General features: G+C 47.0%; 1 protein-coding gene across 4 annotated transcripts in view; it reads right to left on the bottom strand.

The window, feature by feature from the left end:
• LOC6536455 (zinc finger protein 704) overlaps positions 1 to 25,499 on the bottom strand; it is a 124,817-nt gene that overhangs the window by 13,290 nt on the left and 86,028 nt on the right. For 3 of the 4 annotated variants that reach the window (XM_002097000.4, XM_043207164.1, XM_043207165.1), the window contains exon 5: positions 64 to 155. In XM_002097000.4, coding sequence (XP_002097036.3) covers positions 64 to 155 — 92 coding nt within the window. Of the gene's footprint in view, positions 1 to 63; positions 156 to 19,467; positions 20,206 to 25,499 lie in introns of those variants that run through there. The other variant, XM_043207166.1, reaches the window with a different exon arrangement.

Raw genomic sequence — 25,499 nt, 5'->3', positions numbered from 1 at the left:
CGCCCACTTGCTGCGCGCCACCTAATCCGCTGATAACAGTGCGATTCCCACTTGTACACTTACCCCAAATGTGTTTTCCTTATGTGACGCATGACTGTATTGAGATCGGCCACCAGGCCAGCGCATCCTCGATAAACGCATCGGAACTTTTTGGACTGCAATGAAAAGAAAAGGTGATATGATTAGATTGGTTCAATTATTAATGTGTTTTTCAATACTAATAATAATGCAATATAGTTTTGAGCCCTTGAATATGTATCGTACTTGGCGGGAATAGGGCTGCATCAGTGAATCCTCGGAAGACGATGTGGAGGAGCGCGAGCAGCTGTCCCCCGTGGGACTGTGGCGACCGTAGCCCTCGTAGTCACTGCGCTCCACGTAGTAATTCATTGCCATGGTGTGCATGATGGCGGTTCTGCAGCAACTCTTTAACTGGCGCCTGTTTAGCGGTTGCACTCGCAGTGGAGCAGGAACAGGAGCGATTCGAACCGGTGCCGGCCCGGTGCCAAGTGCGACTGTGTGAGTGCGGACAATGCAACTGGCTGGCTGGCTGGCTGGTTGGCTGAAAGCCAGATTCAGAGTCCTTGGACTCTCGCCCGAGCGGCAAACGATGCCGCCCGAACGAGCTGGCTTGCTGGCTGGCCGTGCTCGATGCCGCCTGCACTGATAACAGGGCCCGGGTCCGGTCCGCGTCTGCGTCCGCGTCCTTGCCAACTCCCCCAAGCGAGCGCCCCCTTATTTACTGGGTCACCTTGCGGTCGCTTTGCTCCGTTTGTCGCTCGCCTTGACACGCTTTTGGCGCCCAGCTCTTGGCTCTCGGCTCTTGGCTTTTTATGCGCCTGCATTTATGCTGCGTTTTTATGCTGAAGGTTAGGACAGCGCTGCAGCAGCGACGCCGGCAATTGACCCAGTTTTAATATGTATTATACACCCTTACATATCTATATACATATGTGTATTGCACGGTTTTCGGGGGTACAGCAAGCCACTGATTGCGTCCTTGTGCTGGCGAATGTTGTCCTTGTGCAACGACGACTACTGAGCAAATTGAAAACTGAGTTTTCGGTTTTCGGTTTCTCGTTTCGGCCTTGTGGGCCAAGTGATTAACGATTTGTTTACAACATTGTGGTTTGAGAATGCCAGCGAGCTTCAATTGTTATGGATTGCACTGGTGTGCCGCCATTTTGGCCCACTTAAGCTGAATTTGCGGAGGGCGCGCACACGGCGTATGCGTAATTTGAGCTGGGAGCTGGAAAAGCTGAATGCCTTTTTCGGGGCGGAGTCTGCGAACCGCAACGCAATCATAAACATAAATATCCTGCGCTACTTAAGCGGCGTAAATTGTTAACGCACGTGGCTGCCAGGCAGTTACACAAATGCGTACACAGCAAGAAATATTAGGCTCTGTTTGCTAAAGTACCTTATAATAAATCGGTTAAGCATGGTATTCCAAAGTGAAACTTATGTGGGATATGTTAATAAAAGGTAATATCATTTTATCATCCTTAATCCCATTTATTTTCGGTGTTCCCAACAGCTTGGAAGTGCGGAAACTAGACCATTTTCATTTTCACTTGCTGCAATTAGTCGGCGCTCGTAATTCGTTTGCGGCCAGACTTCTGGGGCCAGAATACACCAGGATATGCCTTATATCCTGGCTCATAAATAAGGTCCTGCGAGTACACACACGCGGTTGTTGCCAGTTGTGTGTGTGTGTAAGAGTGTGTGTTTGGCAACAGGGAAGTGTTTTCCTGCCACTTTCGCCGTTTCCAGAGTTTTTCGGAGCTGGTAGCCGCCTGCGTGACTAGCATCTTAATGTGCTGAATGCTTGAAAAGGGGTTTATTAATGCCTCGATTTTGTTCGCTGGCAGATAAGCGCGGCACAGCTCGTTTGTCAAACGCTGCGTATGCGTAATTTTCAATTCCCAGCTGACGATGCCGCCGTTTGCCTCGCAATTATATTCAATTAATGCGGAAAGGAGTTGGAAATCATTTTGGGCTATCAATTCAGGGCATCCCAAAACGCTCCCCCTGGCATTTATTGCCACCTGCCAAGTCACTCGAATCCGAAAGTAAATTAGAGCAGCTTGAGTTATGTCCCCTTTGCGTTCAACGTCTAGTGGTGCGTGTTAATTATCCTCCTCTAATGAGAAGGACTCCCGTCGTCGGGGGTAAACGCTTGTTTGCTAATGAAAGAAAACCATTCGCCGGCAGAGAACTCCAGCTGGCTGGCTAACTGCGGTGTGAGAAAATAAAACTCCACCCCGGTTCCAGCCAGGAGTGCGTATTACATCCAGAAATGACTACCGCACTGTGTCCTGATTTGGCTGCCAAACAGCGGGCACAAACAAAGCCGGGTCCGGGTCCGGGTCCGGGTCCGGGAAAAACGTAAATAGCCGACGTGAGTGGGCGGCCCAACATGAATCTTCTTTAAGGGAAAATGGCAAGGAATTTCCACGTCTGGCGCCAGTTCCAGGCTGCTCCCAGCTGTCATGTTGTATACATACATTGTATACTCCACTGATAAGTGCGTATATTTACTCGGGGGCGTACTTTATGGTAATCCCTGCGCGTATTTACCGAAGACCATAACCGGAACGAAGACAACAGATATTTCCTGATTCCAAATGGAAGTTGATCAGCTTTGGCAGCACATCCTTATTAATTTGCCGACTTAATAATTCCCCCGTCTGCCATCGATTTATTCGTATTCGACGTTATCAGTGGAAGTCCTGCGTTGCCATGCAATTTCCTATTCCTTCGCATTCGATGGGAATTTACTTGACAGCGCACACATCTTCGGAAAAAACTCAAAGAGCCCACCCACCCACGCCTTCTACGTGCGTGGGGTAAATAAAAGTTTTTCCTGTTTCTCTCTCTCTCTCCGTTCATCTTGGAGTTTTCCCATTTTCCCCATATTCCCCATTCCCACTCCCGTTGGCGGCAAGCATAAACAACCCCAAACCCCAGAGAGTCGGGCCGAAAATACACAAAGCGGAAATGCGAACCGAAATCGAAACCGAAACCGAAATCAGAACAGCTGTGGAAGGACAGCGCGCGAAATTGGGTCACCAGTATATAGTGGTGTATATATGCAGGCCAACCACCCCCCTCCCAGAGTTTTCCTTTTCCGGCGAAAGGGGGTTGGGTGGCCATGCCCCTGGGTTTTCCACTCTCTCATTTTATCTCTCTTTTTCTCTTACCGTGGACTTGTCCCTGTCCGTGCAACATGAAACGTCAGTCTCTTGCCACTGTTAACTGCCCCCAAAAAACTAGGCCAAAAAGAGCGGCCAACTAGTAACAGCAAAAGAGAAAGTGAAGAGCGGCTCGAAGAGAGTGCGCATGGTTGGTGGAGCACTGTTACCAGAATTGGGTCAATGGAAGGCCAACATAATCCCCCATGCCTCATGCCCCAGAAAAATGGTGCGGAGCATAAATTATTGACTCCGCACTGGCGACCGAAAATAGCACAATTTGCGTATATCGATGTGGGAATGGGAATGGAAATGGCAGTGGGAGTGGGAGTGGGTATGGGAATGGAGGCCACCCGTCCCATTATGGCCCAGAAAAATGTGTGCCAAGCATTAGGGGCATCTGGCATCTTTTCGCCTTGTGGCTAATAACATGAAACATGAAAGGTTCGCTTCCTAATAGGGCTTAATACCCGGCAAACGCGAATTGCACTCACGGCGCCGTTTACATTTCAACGCCCTGAAAAGTAGGCAACGAAAATTATGCTTCTGCTTGGGGGCTTGCGTAGAATTTGCTTTTCTTCCTGTTCTGCACGCCATTAAAGCCGCCAGAGTTCGTCATGGCAATTTCTGTAATTTGCATTCCACATACATGTATTCCATACACATATATTATAAATGGGCTGCCGCAAATCGAATTCGTAGTGCTTTGCATGTAAGCGGTTGATTTTAAAGTCTTATCGCCGTGTCTTCAGGCAGCGAGCAAATTGGGTCACATCGGATAAGGGCGAAGCTTTCAACAAACTTTTCGTTGACTTTATCAACCGAATCAGCACAGCCCAACACAACCCACCCCTCAAACCGCCACCCACACACAGTAAATTTACTCGGGAAATGCTATTTTTGTAACGAGTTGCGGAGCAAATTGGTTTTATTTAGGGCCTGGCTGCATAGTTCTGTTTTGTAATTCGAAATTCGCATTTAAAATCGAACCTTTGAGCGGGGAGATTTTGGAAAAGTTGATTACACACTGGCGATGGCCTTGCCAATTTGCTGGGCCCCTTAATTTGATTGCGTTTAAAAAAAAGCACGCACACGCACACACCCGCATTCGCATTTGAATTTCGCGTCCACAGACAGTGACAGAGTGGAGTGTCATAAATATATGAAAACTCAAACACACATGCATAACTGATGTGACAAACACACGCGAAATTGTCATTGCCTTTGGGGAAATCGGAGGGGGGAGCCGAGGAAAACGGCAGGAAAAAAGGCTGACAACGATGGAGATGAAGGCTGAAATTGAGGTTGAGTGCTCACTCATTCAGCAAATATGACAATGGCGTTGATTTTGATATTTTGAGCGGGCGGACAGAAGCACAATAACCGACTCGTTCTCGACGTTCTCGCCAAGCTGCTAGATATCGCGGTTTAAGGGTTCTGCACATCCCACATATGCACTGAAAAAAACCAGACCTTTACGGACTTTGTGACCTAAAGGGGCGTGCTAAAGCTTAATGTCCTCTTTTCGCTCTGTGCAGATGCTGACACGTTTCGTGTATTAAATTTATGCGAAAAGTTCGTGAACACTGACGGCGACTTTGTGTTCAATTGAGGGCGCACATATTGCCGAAAGTCGAGCTCAACCAACTTGAATGTGTAACTCAGCTGGCTTAAAGTTCATGCTCGCCAAATTAGATCAAATGAAATGAGCTGCACTAGAGTGCACTAAAGCAAGAGCGGAAATGGCGGTAGAGGGCCGCCTGAAAGTATGCAACGCTGTATCCTCGAGGCCACGCATTTGTTGTCAATTTACTGTGGCCTTAACAAATGATTTAGTTACTGGACGCCGTCGAAGCAGGAAGTGGAAATGAGCTAAGTGGTGCCTTTTTTAGAGGCCAACTTGTACCGCAACCAACTAGTGATGTGTGTGTGTGTGTGTGTGGCAGCGACGACAATATCCGGCCACGCTCAATTTACCACAACATAGCGCAGGACACCCTCGGGGCATTAAAGCCCTTATCAGTGGAAACGCTCGAGCTACAAGCCCTGAGTCCTCGGGCCAACTTAATGGCCACCGCAGGCGATGGCGTTCAACCCCAAACCTGAAGGCTCAGGCCCATCCTTGCCACTTTCACCACCCGCTATCAGTGTTCATTGTCACATCTCTCTCGCTTTCACAACGGCCCACAGAATCCAATTATGACATAAATATATTCGTAAATTGTAAAATGTAAATTTTCGTCCACATTCAGGCGAAAAAGGGATTTTCACTTGTCCCCAAAAAGATAAGCGGCCAGGACAACGAAATTATTATTTGACACACGTAAATTGTAGCAAGGGCTGCTAATAAAATGTGTGCCTGGCTGCATTTGCCGTTGACTTTTATTGCTGCGGTAATTGCCAAATGGAGCTTGAATGGGTTGGGTTCGTCCAGCCTCAATTTCCCCTCCCTATCTGGCACGGTCCTAATCAACACGGACCTTAACAAGACGTGTGGTTGCCATGTGGATAGATGGGATAGTGGACGTCGGTCCTGAAAAGTAATTGGCTTATGGCGCAAATGTCAGTCTTTGTGACAGCCAAAGGCGTGCGACTGTACCTTTATCAAGGATTCCTCAAGCTAGAGCTACATTTCTGGATTGATTCCTAACAATACCCACAGAGAACTGTGTTGTATACATCAAAGAAATTTAAGTACAATAATTTAATGTTTAGCTATTTTTTAAACATATAAGCCCCCAATTTGCCCTCTGCCTAAATAAATCAAGACGAACGGGAGCCTCATCTATTTTCATTTTGGAAGCATTTGCGAGTGGAAGCTGCGTTTGTCTCCGGCTTAAACTGTACTGTGCGATGGCTGACCCAGAAACTCTGGGCCGGAATGCAGGCCCAGTAAGCCAGGGGTCTCAGTAACTGGGTCACAGAGCATAGATATACAGATATACACAGACACACGTACATATGTACATAGCATAGTGGGGGAGTTGGGCTGGGGGCGGGATTCACTTGCGCCTGGGTGACCTTGCGAAATTGCAAGCGCCTGGCTGCCAAAACAAAAACGCCACCAGCATCAACAGTGGCACCAAGGACTGCAAGGACTGCAAGGATTGCAAGGAGCATACATATGGCAGTAACTGTACTTGGCGCAATTTATGTATGCTGCAAGGCGGTGGAAAATAGATGGGGGATTGTCCCGGCCATTTGCCATTCGAGTTGGGGATGCAGAACTAAACCAGGTCAAGCGTATTCGCCTTTATGTATCCCACTCGAGATGTACATACATATGTGTGTATATGTGGATATATGGGGCAAACGGATAGAATAGCCGGCGAATTGATATCTGTGTGTGCCCCCAGCAATGTGGCAGTGTATCTGGAATTTATGCTGCACTTCTTCGATCACAAGGAAGATGTAAATTGGTAAATATCTCAATTTAAAGCGAGCGTCGAGTGGTGTGGAGCGGTTCTCCAATAGCGGGCTCATATTTCAGGCCCTTCGAGCATTTGAGGACCATTTGTGTCTCTCGAGGCACATTTCAATTTGGAGCCCGAAGGCAATCGCCCCATAAACTGCCCCTGACAACAACAACAGCAAGAACAGCAGAAAGAACTTGATGCCTTTCGGGGCTGAAGGGGCACGTGCCGGAAAAATGTCCATCTAATAATTTTCCAACAGAAGGAGGCAACTGACAGCAAAAAACTGCGCAAAACGGCAGAAGAACACTTGAAATGACCAAAAAAAAAAGAAAAACGTATATACGAGTATAATCAACTTGTCGGGAAACCAAAAGCAGTTTTTTTCAGCCTGGCTTTTTGGGTCTTCCGATGGCTGATGGTTATGGTGGTTATGGTGAGTCTATCATTTCCCCAAGGGCAGCTCATATCGGTTGGCAAGGGGGGAGTCACATTACTTTTCAGGTATTATGCGCCACTCAAAAGTTGTCGCTGTCGCTTAAACTGAAAAAAGAGCGCTCCAAATGTGGCCGAAGGTGAAGGGCGAAGGGTGAAGGGAATGAGAGGGCCCAGGACCCTGAGTGTGTGTGTGTGTGTGTGTTTGTGTTTAAAATGCCGTTTTAATATGCCCAAAAGGGGGGAGGGGGGTGGAGAAAGTTGGTAAGCTGCTTATGGCCAGCAAATTAGACATGGCGGCAATCGGCTTTCGAGTGTCGCCGAAAGCGGAGGCACATTCATACATAGTATAGCATAGGCTATGTACAATGGCAGAGTGTGCAACATGTTGGAGTCCTAATCCCCGCAGAGGTAAGGCAACCCATCTTATGCACTCGGCCCAAAAATGGGTTAATACGGACTTAGGCAAATGCTGAAAGCTAGAAAGCTGCCAAGCTGCTGAAACTTGCTAGCAAAATGCTTGCAAAAGTCCTTCGAATCGAATTGATTTGTGTGTGGACTTGGCACACTTTTGGCCAGCTCCAGATGTTCGCCCATGCCCATAACTCGATGCTTTTGCAATCAAATCGAAGGATAAACTTTGCTCCCGGATGATTATTTATACGAGTATGTGTATTCCGTATTCCGTATTCCGTACTCCTAGGTATCCCAACCAAAACCCAGCTCTGTGCTCGCCAACGGCAACTGCTGTGCCAAAGTTTTGATTCAGACTGGAAGTTGTGCAAGACTCGCAAATCCAATTGCCAATTGCAGGTTGCATAAACAGCGACAACAGCCGCAACAAAGTAGAAACCAAAAACTAACTCAACTTCAGACCCAGACTTCACTTCAGTTGAAGTCGACAGAGACAGAGACAGATAGCTGAGCGGAGACAGAGACGGAAACAGAGACAGAAATACCCGCAGGCAGGGTGAATTTCAATTTCACTTCCATTGCACTTGCAAATTGAACACGCACGCAGGCCAAGGAAATAAAACGAGCAAAACAACGAGTCAACAAAGCGGGAAAGTATAAAAAATGTAAGCAAATTTGAAAGCAATTTCTATATTCCCCCCTAAAAAACGGAGCGGGGCAGGAAAAACATAGAAAAGCGCTGCATTAAACATAATTTTGTTTCCATTCCATTTTCTTTGCATATTTTATTCGGCATGTGGGGGCAACCCTTTTCAATTTGAGGCATGCATGGATTTGAGTGCGGGATTTAAATATTCAATTTGCTGCAAGGGCAGATGCTCCCGCTCTGGCATCCAATTTGCTGGGGAAAAACCCCGGATAACCAACGGAACTTTTCGCTCTTAACTTGCCACTTTTCGACTGACTGGCCCAGCCTGGCCTGGCCTGAACTGAGCTGCTAAAAAAGTTGGCCAAGTCGAGTGTCAACGCGTCTAATTGCGAATGATAACGGCAGCCGCAGCAGCGAAAGCAACAACAGCAGCAGCAGCTTTAAGTTGAAGTTTCCCACTCAACTTTTCCTTTTGTTTTCCCCCAGAATCCGGGGTGGCTTTTTAATTTCTTGCCTGACCCAATTCGGAAGACTTTTCATTATGCAGCAAGGACTCCGGCGAAAGTGTCGCCCCGTATTCTTCGCATCCTGCCTCCGGGGTTTTCCACTCGTCTGCGGCTGCTTCGAGCTTCCTGTTTAGATAAAATGCCAAATGCCGGAAGATTTTTAATTAGAATTCTCCTTTCTTCTTCTCGCACCTCTTGAACGGCAGCCCCTCATCCACGCTATTGACTCGAACAATAACCCCGAACTAAAAGCCAAAGTAGGATGAAGCTGGGGGCAAACTTCCCGATCCCGAAATAAAGGAGCGAAAAAAGGAAAAGATTGTTTAACCAATTTGGCAGCTTAAATCATTTTAATAATTCTGCATAGCTTAGCGTGGCTTTAATTGTGACCTGAGCTTAGCGTTTTCCCTCTCCCTGGCTTCTGATTAATTTTGCTTTATCATCCAAAGTCCCCTTCCCTGTGACTTTGGTAATATAATACACGCTTCTTAATTAATTCAATTTACTTGCGGTTGGCTCACTGCCTTATTTTGGCTGCTCTGCGGCTTTCCAATGTTGAGCAATCGTAACCTGATATGCCGCCCGTTGGGTTCGTGACCCCAAGGAAATGTCATAACTCGGCCCAACTGCGAATCAGTTTTCTTTTAAATAGTATCCCTCTACAGCGGTTGGTGCCAAGGCCCAAGTGCGACCCGAATTCGATACGACGTCTATCGGTCAAATGCTATTTATTGAGCTCGCCAGCGGAAAGCGAAATTTAATTGAAATTCAACGCTGATAGATAGAATATCCGTCGAGTGTCGCGGCGAAACATTTGCATTGACAAGTTGACAACTGCTGGACATGGAAACCAGTCGGAATGCAAATGGCCAGGCCAAATAAACGGCCAGCAGCTGCTGGCCCATTGCAAACAATTGACAGCGAAAGTGAATAAAATGGCTGGTCGCCGGCACCTGGCTATTTTCATAAATTTTCCTTGCCCCAAAGGCAGTGCCGAAATTTCCGCATTTTTTCGAGCACTCCAGTCAGTCCAGGCCAGTCCAGTCCGCCTGATGTAATGGCCAGGGCAAACAGTTCGCATGAATAACTTTCGTAATGACCAGGGACAGGCCGAATAGCCGAATGCTCGAATCGCAACCTGTACTCCAGCTCCAACTCCAGCTCCAGCTCCAGCTCGAGCACCAGGTCCGTCTGGGTGGAAATCAAAAAGTCTGGTCCTCCAGCCGAATAGCCGGGCAACGCGGCGTATGCGCGATGTGCACAAAAGGCGCTTAAATTGCCTTTTTGGCTTCACTCAATGGGTCGATTTTTTGTTCGTTAACCGTTCAATGGTTTGTTACGGCCAAAACTTTTGTAAAACCCCCTCCTGTCTCTCTCTCTGTATAAATTTTTTGTACTTTTCAGCTCGTCCGAAAGTTTTGGTTTCTGTTATTGTTGCTTTTGAGCATTAAATGTTTGGCTGTTTGAAAGCGGTTTAACTGCAAACTCGCAGTTTTTAGAAAAAACTGTGCGGGCTAATAGACTTCATGGCACTCAAACAAAAATAGTGAAGAGCGAAGAGAGCTTCAAAATTAATTAAAATACGTACCAAAACTGTGTGCCATGTACAAAAAATTAAATTAATACTTTTTGCATGGGGAAAACCAGTTGAAGCCCAATGACTGTGACAAGTTCCAGGTATTCAGGCTGGGGATGCCCACTCCTCGCTGTTTTGGGTTTCGTGGTATATCGCACTGCCGTCGCTTTTCGCTGGCATTGAACGTTGGCCAGGGAAAAACATCAAAAACTGGCACAAGCCACCCTCTGCCACCCTGCGCCACCCTGCGCCACCCAACGCGCAATCATTCGCATGTGGCAAGGACAGAAGCGGCAGAGAGATAGCCTCGTGTGCCCATTTCCAAGTTTACCATGTCGGGGTCAAATTGTTAGCCGACTTTCGTGAGCAAACAAATTGAGACTACCAATGCGGATCGCTCGAATATGCATGTGAATTTTTCTTTTATTTTTTCCTTTTTTTCTCTTTTTTCGATTCTGATTCCGATTCCTATCGCAACGCCGCATTTTCCTTCGCCATTTTCATGTTGGCCGGCCCGGTTGATTAGCGATAAGTGCGAGGCATTGACATGATTTCACGAAACCAAACCAAACCGAACCAGCCAACTGGCAGGCCTAATTGCCCGTCTTAACTGCGGCTAATTACTGGCCTTTTGTGCAGGAGTTGCCTTGGCGATTGCATGGGAAGTCGCTGCGGGTTCTGGGAAATCGGACGGGTTTTAATTGGGAGAGCGCCTAAAAGCAAAATTCGAATGCATGACTAAGATGCCGGCAACGGCAACGGCAACGGCAACGGGCTATAAATTTAGTTAATTGAATGACTGGCTGAGATGGCGGGCCAAAAAACAATTACAAGTGCAGTGCGCGTCAGCCATTTGTCATGCATGCGCCGCCATTAATCAAAAGTTGAATAACCCTTCCACTTTAATCCCCCCATCCGGATCTCGACCCACCTTGGAGTGCCGAAAAGTAAAGGCTTGCGATTAAATCAGCCAGCTACTTTGGGCCATCGTAATTGTTATTAAAGATGCTCGTGAACCCACCGAAAATGAACCAAAATTACTCATCATTAGCCGAGCATTGCATACACGCGGGCGTTGCCCAATGATGGATTGCTATTTGGTCCCCGGCCAAGATAATTGACCTCTAAATATACTTGGCCGTCCATGCGGGGTCAGCACCGCAAAGTAGGCTAAAAATATGGCACAGCGAGGTGCCGCCCAAAAAAAAGAAGGACGAAACGCAGGACGAGTAGGACGAGCTGACTGAGCGTCCAACAACCTCGATTCGCGAGTGCCATTGACACTGAGCCAAGGAGGCTGGGTGGCCCGAAGCCAAGGAGACCCAGAATCCAGCTGCCCTGCTGGGCCAGTCGGCCAAAGCCGAAGGCAGAAACAACAAGAGACCGGGCCAAAGTCATTGAACGAGTCCTGCCACGCACTTTTCGGAAAGCCAACAAGAATCTGGCTAAGTACCTGGCTGGAAATTTGTTTGGTCTATAAACACCTCAAGAAATCAGCACAAGCTTTGTGCGTTCTGTTACTCTATGGAATTTAAAATAGTTAAGGCCAATATATTGGGCTAAAGTGCAAGAGGTTTACACTCATTCTAACTCATTCTAATATATTACATTTCGTACCTATTGGGCTATAGTGCAAGATTTTTACATTCTTTAACTCATTTTAATATATTACATTTCAAGTAATAAAGTTAAGGTATTTCGGAGTCTGCCACCCATAGTTATCCTTAGTTTCTCCTCTCTCTCTTGCAAGTTTTTGCCTTTGTTCTCGATGGAGCGCTGTGCGTTATCCCCAATCCCCATTCTCCATTCCCCACCAGCTTTATGGCCCCCGGGCAGACGAAGCTCGCAAGGTGCGTGGTGCGTCTAGGATTCGGGGGGTCGGCAGGACCTGCGTGCTGGTGGCTCGTTTCAAGGATCCCAGCGGCTGAGTTGCCTGCGGCAACTTTTATTGTGTCATTGGCACGCATCGGGGGCGAAAAGTTAAATCTTAAATCATAAAACGCCCCGCAGCCAAGCTGGGCAAACATGAAGGCTGGAGGAGGAGGTGGAGCGGTGGAAAAGGATTTGGCTGTTTATTGTTTTGTTTGGGGAAGCTTGAGTTTGGGCTTAAAACTCGCAGGACGCGCTGGGTTTTATAAACATAATCGTAATAGACATCAAACATTTCATGGCTGCGGCTGAGTAATTCCCTTATCTGACTGCCACTAATTGCTGCCACCGATAAAAGTGAAAGTGGCGGGGTCGTGTCCTTGCCACGCTCGTAAATTCGCCCACCCACTTTGCCACCCACTGGGTTGAATAAACTCGATGAGTTTTCAACAGAATCACGCATTATTTGTGTCTGAGTATCTCGCTGTGTTTGTGTTTGTGTTGGTGCTTGTGCTTGTGTATTTGTGTGCGCTGAGTTTTTTGAGTGTGCGCCTGTATTTTTGGGTTTTGTCAAATACGTCTAGACATCGAAGGTCATTTGCAGCTAACGGTTTGGGCTCCAGCGTAAAAAACATCGGAGTAGAACAGGCATGTATCAGCAATGACCTCTATAAGGAAATGCTTTGGGTTCCGATTTCATTCCATTCCATTCTATGCCATTTGCTATTTGCCATTTGCCTTGCAAATTACCATTTTTGTGTCATTTGATTTGATTTGTTTCTGTCCCATTTCGTTTGCTTTGCTTTACTTTTTTGCGTCTTGCTCTTTTTGTTGTTGTTATACTATACTATAGTACTATACAATATTTCACTATATACTATAGGTTTTATTGGGCTGTTGTTTTTGCATTTGCAGCCGTGTTTGCCGGTCAGTCGAATCAAGTGAACTCTGGTCAACGTCTGCTACAAAAACGTGACTAACAAGCGGCTCGTAAATAATCTTTAACCGCTTGCCGCCGATTGTGCCTCTCTTTCGCACGCTGTCGCCCCATCTCTCTCGCGCTTTCACACTGGCATGTGCAAAATTTCGCATTTTAATTGCAGTTTTTGCCTAAGCGAGTCAATGAAACCTTTCCAACAGATTAAACCCATCCAAAGGGGGTTTTTGAAGGGGGGTTATTGCTGACACTCGCGGGAGATGGCAATATGCTGAGTGAAAGAGACAGCATGAGGGTGGAAGAAAGAGACGGCCGCCGCGATCGACACACGTTTCAATCGCAACTCGCAGCAAATCGCTTTGTTTTATTTTCCCGCTGTTTGCGTTGTTTTAAATGAAAATTCTTTGAGCGCCAAGTGCATTGACTCGCCGCCGCTTTCTGATTTGAATGTTTATAATTTAATTAAACTAAATTTAATTTGCATGCTAACGCAGTTAATTGTAGTGTAAACTGCACATGTGCGGATCAATGAACTCGTGCGATTTGTTTTTTATTTTTTGTCTGGCAGCAGTTCATTATTTTTTCGCCTTGCTTCTGGACGAGCTTATCAAAGTTCGTCCGGCGAGTGAGAGATGCGACTACTTCTAAGTCCAAGTAGCGATTTTCACACTCGACTGGCGAAAACTGCCAAACGACCTTGATGACAATGAACTCGCCTCAACCCCACCTTATTGCCATTGCCATTCCCATAACCATTTCCAATTCCATTCGACAAGAAGGTATAAACACAAGCATTCTGTCATACGATTGTGCGCGTTTTTCAGTGCATATAGAACCATCTACTTTATGGCTTGCCACTGATAAGACAGCCCTCAAATATTTTGCATCGTAAAGCGAGTGAGCAACTGTAACTATTCCGCTTGTTCGTCGACTGTTTGTTTGCCCGGCTGCCAAGAAGTCTGCCAAAGGTCTTCTGCTCCTGAAATTCCACATAAATAGCACCCCTCTATAAAATCGGGCTTTGCGATAAGTTTCTTTGGCTGATTGGCTACGCTTTTGTCCACTCTGTCGATGTATTTCTATGGAGCTTTGAAGGGGGATTTGCTGGCTTACTTTCCATTCGGACAGTGCAATAATTCAGTTTTTTTCGCGCACTGAAGGTCAAAATCAGATAAGAGCGCAGTTACCTTGACTGCTGCGGTCTTATCAATATTCTGGCAGTTCAACGTCTGATTGGCAAACTTGAAGTACTTGCCAGATATAGAATTCGATATAGGGAGGACATGCCCGATTGCAGGTGCTGCGAATATATTATTAAATTAATCGCTGGGGGTGAAAGCAAAAACGAATGGTGTTTCCTTGCTGCGTTTTTGATAGCACCCATATTACATTACCCTGTATCATGCTATGGATATTGAAACGAAAAGAAAAAACAAGAGAAATTAGAGGGAAATTCGGTCGGTCGGTTGCCGAGCTGAAAACTAAATAAAAAATGAAAATGAAAAATCCTCCGCGTGGCAAGCATGTCAGTTAATAACAGCGTACAATTTGTGGCAGATGACAACAGAAGCAGCGGAAGGCGGGCGGTTAGGTGGAAATGATTGTTGCAACGGGGAATTCGACTACGACTACGACTACGACTCCGACGACGACTACAAATATAAATGCATGGAGGCGACTCGGCACCCTGGCACCTGGCTCCTATTACATGCGCACTGCATTATTACAAAAGGCTCCAACGAAAAACACAAAGGAAAAAAACACAGAAATTGCAAATAAAAGGTAATATTAAAAGCGGCAATTTTCCGCGGCAACAGCAACAGTAACAGTAACAATTGCCTTGGGGCACCTAAGCCCACCACCACCACCACCACCACCAACAACAACCACAGCAACAACAAAAACAACACTGCAACAACAAGAGCAACGGGGGGAGTGGCAAAGCTGCCTTCGTTTTGCGTGCCATATGCGAGTTGGAAAGGATTTCCGGTTTTGTGCCGTGGCCTTTTGTAAATTGTTTTGTTATGAAAATGCAGCGAGCGTCGATCTCAGCTAATGGCCGGCTCAATATATTATTTAATATGCAGCGGTAATGGTCATGTCATGGCTCCGCCACAGGTTTTCGAAAAGCTTGAAGCAAAGAAAACCGGCATGTGGCCACCAGGACGAACCTACAAGTCGTCCTGGCAACCTTTTTTCGCACCAACTCCGGCTTTCTGCCAATGCAAATGCAATAAGCCAAGGCGTTTGCTTTCGAAGCAGACGGACAGCCAGTCAGCCAGCCGGCTTAGGTAAACAATGGTATTTCATGCAGACTTTTCATTGGCCCCACGCTGTATGCTTTGCGATTCATACATTCGGGATCAAAATGCGAAGACCTTATTGAACTCGATTCATATCGAAGGAATTTTAATAATCTGGCCAAGGCAAATGAAAACAGGACGACCAGAAGCCAAAAAAGCAAAAAAGTGAAAATCTAAGAGTGCAAAGCGAAGAGCTAGAAGGGAACATCCATTCAACTCGAACATATGGGGAATGTGGATGGCCGAAGGGATGGGTGGTATCTGGCTAAGGATTCGGGTATGGGAAAGGGAATGGCGACGGAGATGGAGATGGGTGCCTAGGCAAACAGGATATAGAGTGGAGTGGAGTGGCAAATGGGCGGCGTGCATGTCGAGTATTTGTACACAGGTTTGCCCCAACTCAACTGAACTCCACTCAACTCAACTCAACCCAGTTCGGTTCAGTTTGGTTCGGTTTGGTTTCTGGCTGCCTTTAACCTCAAGTGCAGCATGGATCTGCTGCCACTTTGCCCCGGCCCATCGCAACCAGCCGAGCCATCTCAACCGTCCCATCCTGGCCATCATCCTACCCATCATCCTACCCATTTCTGGCCTGCTCCTGCTCCTGCTTCTGGGCGTTTTAGCCATGGCTTTGTTTTCGGGTTCGCCTTTGCTTGCCGCCTTTTTGCAACGTTTACGTTTTGTGTTCTTGCCCCAGCGAAGTTAATGCCGGTTACTGTTGTTGTTGTTGTTGTTCTACATACATATATGTTTGTGTATATATACATATAGTACTATATGCTAGAGTGGTGGTGGATTATAGGCTGCCCGATGTTGCTGTTGCTGTTGCTGTTGCTTATCCTGTATGTCATTGAACCCAGTTAAGAATCGGCAGGGAACTCTCCACATGTACCTGGGATTGCATGTCAACCTAGGCAAAAATAAAACAGGGGAAGTAAGCAGCGAGCTCACTGAGGAAAATCGCAGAATATTAATCCTGATTCAACTTTCCATGGACATTCTGTTTGAATGTTCGCAATGATCACTGAAGAATATAAAAAAAAAACATTTACTACAAACATGGATGTACAATAAGTTCCCTATATATTTTCCTCTCTCCTTGGTATTTCTCTCAGTGCGGTCATCGAAGGGCTGGGTGGAGAAGTTGCTGTTCCCCGGGTCCGCCGCACTTGACTTTATGCGAGGTGCAACCGGTGGTGCGAGGTGATGCGAGGTGGTTCGGCGGTGCAGGGCAGGACATGGCTTTGACAAGTTTTTCGCTTAATTTCCACAGCCAGGACAACAACAGCAAGGACATGGAAAGCAGGGAAACCCGAAGCATAAGCAGAAGCTTGAGCATAAATGCCAAAGTGGGGAAAAGTAACACACAGCAGGAGAAATGTAAACAAAGTGCAGTTCCTAGTTGTTGCACATTCACCTCGATATTGTTTGCACCCGGCGTCATGGCAACACTTTTTTTCCTTCTCTTCAGCCGGAGAAGTTTATTGGAATAACTTGGAGCCGTCTGCTAGGAAAAGAAAAGGGTTAACTCTGAAGACCTTTTCGATCGCAACTCGTAGTAAACTAGCGCTTTTAGGGCTTTTATTTTGATACTTCGCTTGGCACAAATTGCCGGCTAATAAGGATGGCAATGCATCTGCCAGATAAACGGAGCTTGGTAAAGCAACATTGTGGCCATAACCGGCGGCTAATTCGTGCTTTAATGCACACATCACGATGGAATTTGGCAAACCTCTATCTCTGTGCAGAAAGGGGCTTCATAATTTAATGGCCAAGCTGGCGAAGAATAAAAGCAGCATCTATTCAGCACTTGCCCCGGGCAAAGACATACATACTCGCACAACACAACAGAGTATCTATGAGGTTGCAACTGCAACTGCAACTGCAGCCCAGTCCCATTCCAATTCCCATTTGCCGACATGTAAAATGATGCGTAAACAATATTCTGACGCATCATTAAAAACGCCTGGACGACGAGGAGGGGGGGAGTGGTGGAATTATGAGGCCGTAGTCATGGAGCCATGGAGCTGATGATGCTGAATCTGAAACTGAATCAGCAGCACCAGCACCAGCAGCAGCAGCAGCAGCTCCATGTCCAGTCGGGAAACCGGGGTATCGGGCAGTCAGGCAGCCAGGCAGCCAGAATCGCGTTGTGTGTGTAATGATCATGTTTTTTGCACACGGCAAACGCGATGATGATGACGCATGTGGTCAAGGAACTGCCCTGCCTCAACAACAATAACAAATTCTATTTTGCCCGCTCGAAAACGACGGCCCCAGAAGATCGGGAATGGTATATGTGCATCCACACATGTACTGCATACACATACATACATATATTTTTGAAGAGGGAGATTCGACGAGGAGCCAAGTGGAGAACGGGATCGTCATGTCCACCTTCACGCGCTGCAATCGAGTTCAATTGCCTCGGCGAGTACGCAAGCGTTCTGCCCTTTCTCCATCTGTGTCCCCATCTCACCCTCTCTGTTGCTCTGTCTCTGTCCCTGCCCCATTCCCAACCCAATCCCATTCCCAATTCCAAGCCCCATGCCCCATGCCCCATTCCCCATTCCCCATTCGGTTGCCCCAACTCTCTCTGTGGGGAATACACGAACATGGCTGAATGTATCGCTTAATCGCTCGTTCGTTCCTCCGGCTGTGGGCTGTTGTTGTCTGAATCTGCCTCTGCCCCAGCCCCAGCCTCAACCTCATCCTCATCCTCATCCCCAGCGGTTGTTGTTGATGATGTCGGAGTTGCAGTCGGAGCTGGAGCTGGAGGAATGGAGCTGGTGGTGCGGCGTGCTCACTGCTTATTTATGCTGATCTCTGTAATGAGATATAATGCCGGCCGGCCGGTCAAAAAAGACAGCAACAATAGTGGCAGCAGTGGAGAAACAACAAGCTGGCCAAGATTAAGACCGAGCTGGGCCAGCAGGAAAATGGCCAGCTAGCCAGTAACTTCGAAAAGGCACTGCCACCTGACCAAAGGACAGCGAACTCAAACGACTAGTAAAGGGAAAGGGTTCCCATTGCTAAACAAAGAACGAGGGATCCTATGAGAGATTATATCCTGTTAAATGAGTTTGGTAGGTAGACGAAGGTAGAGTCCCCTGAATATAGGTATTTAAAATTCATACTATAGCAATGTTATTTGGATTTATATGGAGTAAAGCTTCAGATCCATTGTGATCTGCGGACAAACAAACATCATTATCGAGAACATGACACAGTCGCAGCCGTCGCACCATCGTCATCATTTCCATTATCATTATCGAGCTGCATTCGTGATTGTTGTCGCAGCGGCCGGGCAAAAGAACCTACAGCAAGAAGCTATAGGAACAGAAACAGAAACAGAAACCGAGTTGATAAGTCGTGCAGCCTCTGGGGTTCTGGACTCGAAAGCTATCGCCAAGTGGCCAAGCCACTCACGTATGCCAGGCACCACAGCAGCAGCAGCTTTTACCCATATTCTGATATTCTGTTGGAACTGACCTGGACAAGAATCGCCAAGGAAGATGACGATGGTGATGATGGTGGCGATGGTGACGACGACGCGGGAGTGACGAAGCGGATCCGATCCTCAAGACGCTGACAGAATCAGCAAACAACAAATATTATGCATACAGCTGATTCAGATTGGAACGAATCTCGAATGAGATGGGTTGGTTTGGGATTGCATAGAGTGGGTGGAACGACGAAGGGAAGGTGCTCCTCCACTTCCTCCTCCTTCTCCACCTCCGCCGTCGAACCGAAGTGAACTCCATGCGTGGATATTAATGACCGGCCTCGACCCCAAACAACAAAACAGCAAAAAAGCAACGAACGTGCCCAAGTAATAAAGAAATCGCTGCAATGTGGTGCGGGGGCGGTTGAATGACTGGATGGCTGGATGCCGGCTGCTTCTTGGAACAAAAAAAAAAAATAAGAGGGAAAAAGCAGCTGAAAAAATGGAAAGAAACGCAGCGCGAGGAAGCAATTGGCAAGCGCGTCGAAGAGGCGCATAAATTACGGCTACACAAGCGTCTTCACATTCGCATCGAAGTTGAAACAGTGGCGAAGTTTCCGGGGGTGGCAACAAAAACAGAACAAAACCAGTTAAGTGCATTAAAATGAATCGAAAAACTATTCAAATTCATTTAGTTTTAAATAAATCAACTTCCCGCAAACGTAGTTAAATGTATTAACTGTCTCGTTTAATTAAAGATTGATAGCACACATGCATGTATCTTTAACTGCTGCCTCTTTGTTCCATTTAAGCTGGCGGATCCCCCTTGATAGTGTTTTTAACACCGTCCATGAGCGCATCACCAGTTGAAAGGGGGTGGGAGCTTCTGGGGCAGGAAATGCGGCGGCTTCTTCTCCAGCTTTTGCTGCCTCGTTGACATTGCCGTGGGCTGAATGTGTTTTATTTCTTTTTCCCGGGAGCGAGAGAAAAACACACACCCATCAGCTGATGCAGAAATTTTGCTTAATTTTTTAATTGCCCCAGCGGTGTTTTTTGTTCTTTATTTACTTGCTTTTGTTTTTGTCTGGCATCGTCAAGTTGGCAATTAAAAATGCGTAACTCGGTTTCTCCCAAGCCGCCTTTGTTTCTGCTTTTTTTTTTTTGTTTTTTGCTATTTTGCGACCTAAGCTAATGAGTTGATTGCCAGTGCAGTTTTCGCAAAAAAAAAGAGAAAGAAAACAGAAAGCTATAAATGAATAAAGCACCTGGTTGAGCAGTTTTTACGCTCCTTGTTTCCTGTCTCATTTAGAATTGTGATTTTCACCAAACCAAAAAAATAAAAATAAAACACACACAAACACGACAGAGGGCACACCCAGAATCTCAGAATTATGGGGGAGTGTGTAATCATATAATTTACGACTTACTGGTAACCAGATTTTCAAGTGCCATGGGGAAACTCACCTGAAATGAGACAAAAGAAAATGGAATCAATTAGTTGGGGGGAAAATACATATACAAAGGTACATAGCTACAATTTAACTGGGGACATTGGGCCAGGTTCAAAAACCCTTTAAGCCAGCAACTCTGGCATATGTGGCTATGCATTTATGCATATATGTATAACTTTTGTTTATCTTATGAAAGTTTCTTTTCATGGTTTTGGCCATGTTTGCCAGCCAACAGGCAGCAGGCAGCAGGAAAAACAAAAGCAAAAACTGTTCGAGATGCATCTAAATTAAAGCAACAACAACCACAATGACAAGAGCCTTAGCCAAAAGGCAGCAACTGAAATAAGCAGCTATGGACAATACTCGTAGTTGTTGCTCGGATTGAAGGCACGGAGAATTGTCCAGACCAAAACCAGATGATAATAATGACGATGGAGTACCGAGGAGTACCCAAGAGCACCGAGGTGCACGGATGAGGAGCAGGGTGGAGGAGCCCATCGGAGGAACCTAGCCCAACATTGTTTTTGTTTCTCGCTATCCCCAATCCCCAATCCGCGATGTTGCTGCTTTTCAGGTCGTTGCTGCTGCTGCTGTTGTTTTTCGGTTTTATATCTGCGCCTCAGAATCATGTCGCGAAGCCAGTGAGCAACATGTTTGTGCAACTTGCAACTTGCGAGTGCTGCGGCACTCGGCACGGCGGCAACAACAGCCGCTACACGGCAAATAAAGAGGGCTTCCTTCGTAGCTGTTGAAGTTCACAGGATATCCCATGATATCCTGATATCTGAATATCATCTCTATCATTTATTAACGAAATATTTTATAAGGTACATTGTATATTGTTCCACTAAAATACCATTAAACAAACACATTGTTGTGTAGCCAGCTGCTGTGGCCCGTGTGCCACATACACTGCCCTGCTGCTGCTGCAGATAAGTTGCTGCTGCTGCTGCTGCAGTTGCTGTTGCCGCAGCCACTTGCCGTCAAAGTTGCTCATCAACTTTAGCTTACCACCACATGCGAGTGCGGCAAAGTCGCCGCTTGTCATCGCATAGTACTATATACTACTATAGCGCTATAGTAACCCCCGGATACTGCCCGTCCTTCTGTCCATCTGTCCGTATGTCCGTATGTCCGTGTGTCCGTTTGTCCGTCCGATCGGGCTGCTCATTCGCTACGTTCCACTTCAACACCCGTCGACCCGGCACAGTGCCTTTCCCACAGTGGCCCACCGTTGGTGGAGACTGTGGAGTGCAACAGAGTTCGTTCCACTCGATGGTGGTTATGGTGTTGGTGGTGGTGGTGGTGCCCCTCTTTCCCCTGGGCTTTGTTTTGATTTCGTGCAGTTTGTTTTGCTTTTCATATTTCTCCGGGATTTTGTATTTTGCTCATCGTTCGCGATGCACTCGGGACCCCGATAATTGCAGTCAGGCGAGAAACGAGAAATGAGAATCGCGAAATGAGAAAAAAACTGGAACTGGATTGCACTCGTGACGTCACCGACGAGGGCATTCACTTTTGCGGCAACTGTGGCAGCAGCGGCAGCTTCAGCAGCAGCAGCCAGAGCAACATGTTGCCGACAACAATCTGTGGCTGCCACATTTGTCTTTCACCGCCGCCTCCATTGTCCGCTTTATGAGCCACGAAATTCAAATTTACACATCGATTGCGAAGCTCGGGAGCTGCACTCATTGTCACGATAAATCAATTGGCCTCTTTGCCCCTTGTAACTTGCAACTTGCAACAGCGGCAACAGCAACAGCAGCAGCATCAGCAGCAACATCCAGTTTGTTGCTGCTGCCGTACAGTAGCAACATGCAGCTGACACTTACGTATGTTAATGCTGACAAAAGAGTCAAGACAAGAGCAGCACAATGGCCCCATCAATTCGTGGGGGAAAGTGCAGCAGATTGGCCATATCGTTTCGATATGCAACTGCAACTGCAACTGCAACGGCAACGACAACGACAATGGCAATGGCAACGTTTCTATTACTTTTCTCGGAACCTGAAACTTGTTCGGCCGCTTGACCCCTTTTAGTTGCCCTCCTCCCAAATGCGGATTTATATGCGGGTCGCATGCAAAGCGCCATGTCAACAAAACAGCCTGCCAACATACAAACACACACACATGCCACGCCCCCTTGGCCCCAACCACCGCCCCCTGGCGTGACGCGTCAGTAATGCAATTATTTTGATTTTTGTTAAACATATTTCGCAGTACTCCTGCCACTAAAGAGCCCTCTCCATGGGCTACATGGAGTAGCATGGCTAGAGCAAATAAAAAGCGCCCAAGCTGACATTTTCATTGGATGGAGCAAACTCCTGGCCATTTGCCGTTTGTGGGGATCATTAGGCGCACCCCGGGGCCATTAATTTGAGCCAGGCCGAAAAGTGTTTGCCAATATACGAGAACACGAAGGCGAAAGGCCAGAAAAGTGAGGCAAAACTAGACAGAGACGGAGACAGAGAGAGAGAGAGAGAGAGAGAGAGAGAGAGAGAGAGAGAGAGACAGACAGAGAGGTAAACGCAGCATTTAAGATAAATCCGCGTCGATAGCTGAAGACCCCAAGAAGTTGGCTAAGAAAACTAAAAAAACTAAAGGAGTAAATGGTGAAGGCACTGAAAGGGCCTAGACCGGAGCAGCAAAATGGCCATCAAGTTCAATGTAACGAAAAACAAGTCGAGAACCAGAACGAACCAGGAGAAGTTGGCCAAGTCATGGCAATGCCTTCTGCTTTTTATACCCTTTTCAAAAGGGTATGAAACAAACGGACGGTGCAGTGAAAATAATAGTTTTAGAAGGGTATTTTCAGTTTTAGTTTCTCCTTAAGTAGTTACATTTAGGTGTTATTCCTCCGCTGATTATCCGAGCTCTGAGGTTCAATGCTCCATTTAGTCGGTGGACAGTTGCTGGAACGCACTGCATCGCCGGGCGGCAAGTAGAGAAAAATCAACACATAAAAACTAAACAATCGCCTCATTAATTACAATTAGAAGTGTTTATTGCACATGCGCGGCCATAAAACGGGAAGAAGATCGGCCGAAGGGGCTTGCGTCATCATCAATCTTTTGGCCAAGAGAGAGAGTTAGAGTCAGAGTCATAGTCAGTTCGAGAGATCGCCAGTCCGCGAGTCCACAGACGACTGGTGTGGTGGAAGAGTGGGCACTACCCCTGGGGGGCAGCCTCGGGGGCAGGCTGTAGGATTCATCAATCAACAGCTGTCACAGCCGCCGGCAGCCGGCCGGTTCGCTATGTCTCCGTTTCTGTCCCGGAATCTACAGTCCTCTGTCCTCCGTCCTCCGTCCGCCGTCTGGTGTCCAAACTGGGCTGTCACTCGGCGCGGCGCATGCGCAGCGGCATCAGCATCAGCAGCCAAGCTCCCCAGTGAATCTGGGAAAGAGTCTTGGCATCGACTTGGCTCAGCATCGACTTGTCTTGGCCAACTCGGCAGCTTCCTGTTGGCTATCGCTGAGGCTGGCCCGCTTCTGAGTGGAAAATTGCGAGTCGAACGGCTGACGGACGGGCGTCCGCTTTTTTCTTTTTTTCCTTTTTTATGCAAATGCCTCAGGGTAATTGTTGCACGAATAATGTTGCATAATCATGACACATTACAAATGATCCGGCGATTCCAGCATGCCCGAGTCATCATCAATGTCACGCCTCATTAGCGACTGAAAGTGCACAATCCGAATCGGAATTGAAATCAGAAGCAGAAGCTCACTGCTGTCACAAGCGATTTGTGTGCTCTCTGCACTTTCAGGATTGGATTAAAAAATCCAATTGAATTTCAGCTTAAAGTCGCGACTTTCCGGGCCATTTGGCTTTTTGGTCACGCCGCAGCAGCATTTTCTATTTTCAGGCCGCTTTGGTCCTTGTTCTCCTGGCTATCCTGTTGCCCACCAGTCCATCAGCCCATCATCGCATCAACGCCGGCCTTCCATTAACCGGGACATCGTTTATTTTTACCTTTTGGGGCAACACCTAACACAGCAACTGGGCATTGGCTTTTTAAATATTTAAGCACCTGTCGCTTTGACAAAACGCTTTTCCATGGCAACGCCCCCAAAAGGAGGCTGTTCCCTTTGGCGAACGTGAATAAGAAAAATGGGGAGTTGACCAGGATTTAGCTCTGGCTTTTCCACATAGATATACATACATATATCTATGACCTGCAGGGCAGCTGGACGTGCGGAGAAAACTGTCTATATGTGCGATGTCTATATCAAATGGCATGGAAACGGGACACGAGGCGGGGACGGGAGGGGTAAAAATGTCAGCGAATCCTTTTTGCACAGAGCACATAAAGATGGGGAAAGAGGCAGAGAGCGAAAAGGCATCCTTTGTGCCGTGTCAGCAAACTAGATTCGCCATACAGAATGCCATACCATTTATTTGTGGCCCTGCCAGCTTTGACGCTTTATTTCCGCATCCGGTGCTGCGAGCGGCATTTTGTTTATCCGCCGAGTGAAAGACAGCGGGGCACTTTAATGTAATTGCGAATCTATGTGAAACGAAATATTCTGGTTCCTAGGTTCCTATTTCAATTGCCATTACCAGTGCTATTGCCATCGCTATTGCCTTTGCTATTCCCCATCGAAAACTTGGTCAAGAGCTCGTTTCTTTCCCCCAGCGATAAGCGACTGCATTACTCAGAGTTGTGAAATTGCATTGTGAGCTGAGTGTGGGGGAGTTTCATGTTTTCCCGCTCACTGTGTACTATGTATACGTATCTGTGTGTGTTGTTGTTTCCCCGATCCCACAACCAGTTGGAGGTATATGTTATAATGATCCCCAGCCGCCGCTTGGCACATTTCACTCATCTAATTGGCCTTAAGCCCACCCACCCACTCGCTTCAGCCCCTCGAGAGTGGGTTCCATGTGTATGAGCTGTGTGTTAGACATGTCAAAGTAACATTTAACGGCTTTGATGTTTGTCAAATGGCATTTTAAACAAATGCAACTGGCACAGGGCACAATAAGGCAATAAAAACCACCAGCAGCAGCACCAGCAGCAGCATAAATAAATAGCGAAATAGCGCTATAATTTACGCTTTTCAGGTGAAAATGGCACGCAATGGCACCCTCCATTCCGCCGCCAACTTTGGGTGTTTTTTTTTTGTGTAATTACTTGCAGCGCTAGTTTGGGTGGGATTTATGGGTGCTGGGTTCCGAGTCATAAAGCAATAATTAGCTGGCTTACAGCTGAGCAAGATAACTGAACTGATGGGGGAACACTTAGAGAAAGAAACCTGCCGATTGGTAAGGCGAAAAATGACTGGACTTTGCTAAATTATGGCACATGTT

The sequence above is a fragment of the Drosophila yakuba genome, chromosome 3R (genome assembly GCF_016746365.2).
Source record: "Drosophila yakuba strain Tai18E2 chromosome 3R, Prin_Dyak_Tai18E2_2.1, whole genome shotgun sequence".
NCBI classification, from domain to species: Eukaryota; Metazoa; Arthropoda; class Insecta; order Diptera; family Drosophilidae; genus Drosophila; species Drosophila yakuba.
Note: the sequence above shows the minus strand (reverse complement) of the source record. Positions and strands in the feature narration are given on the sequence as shown.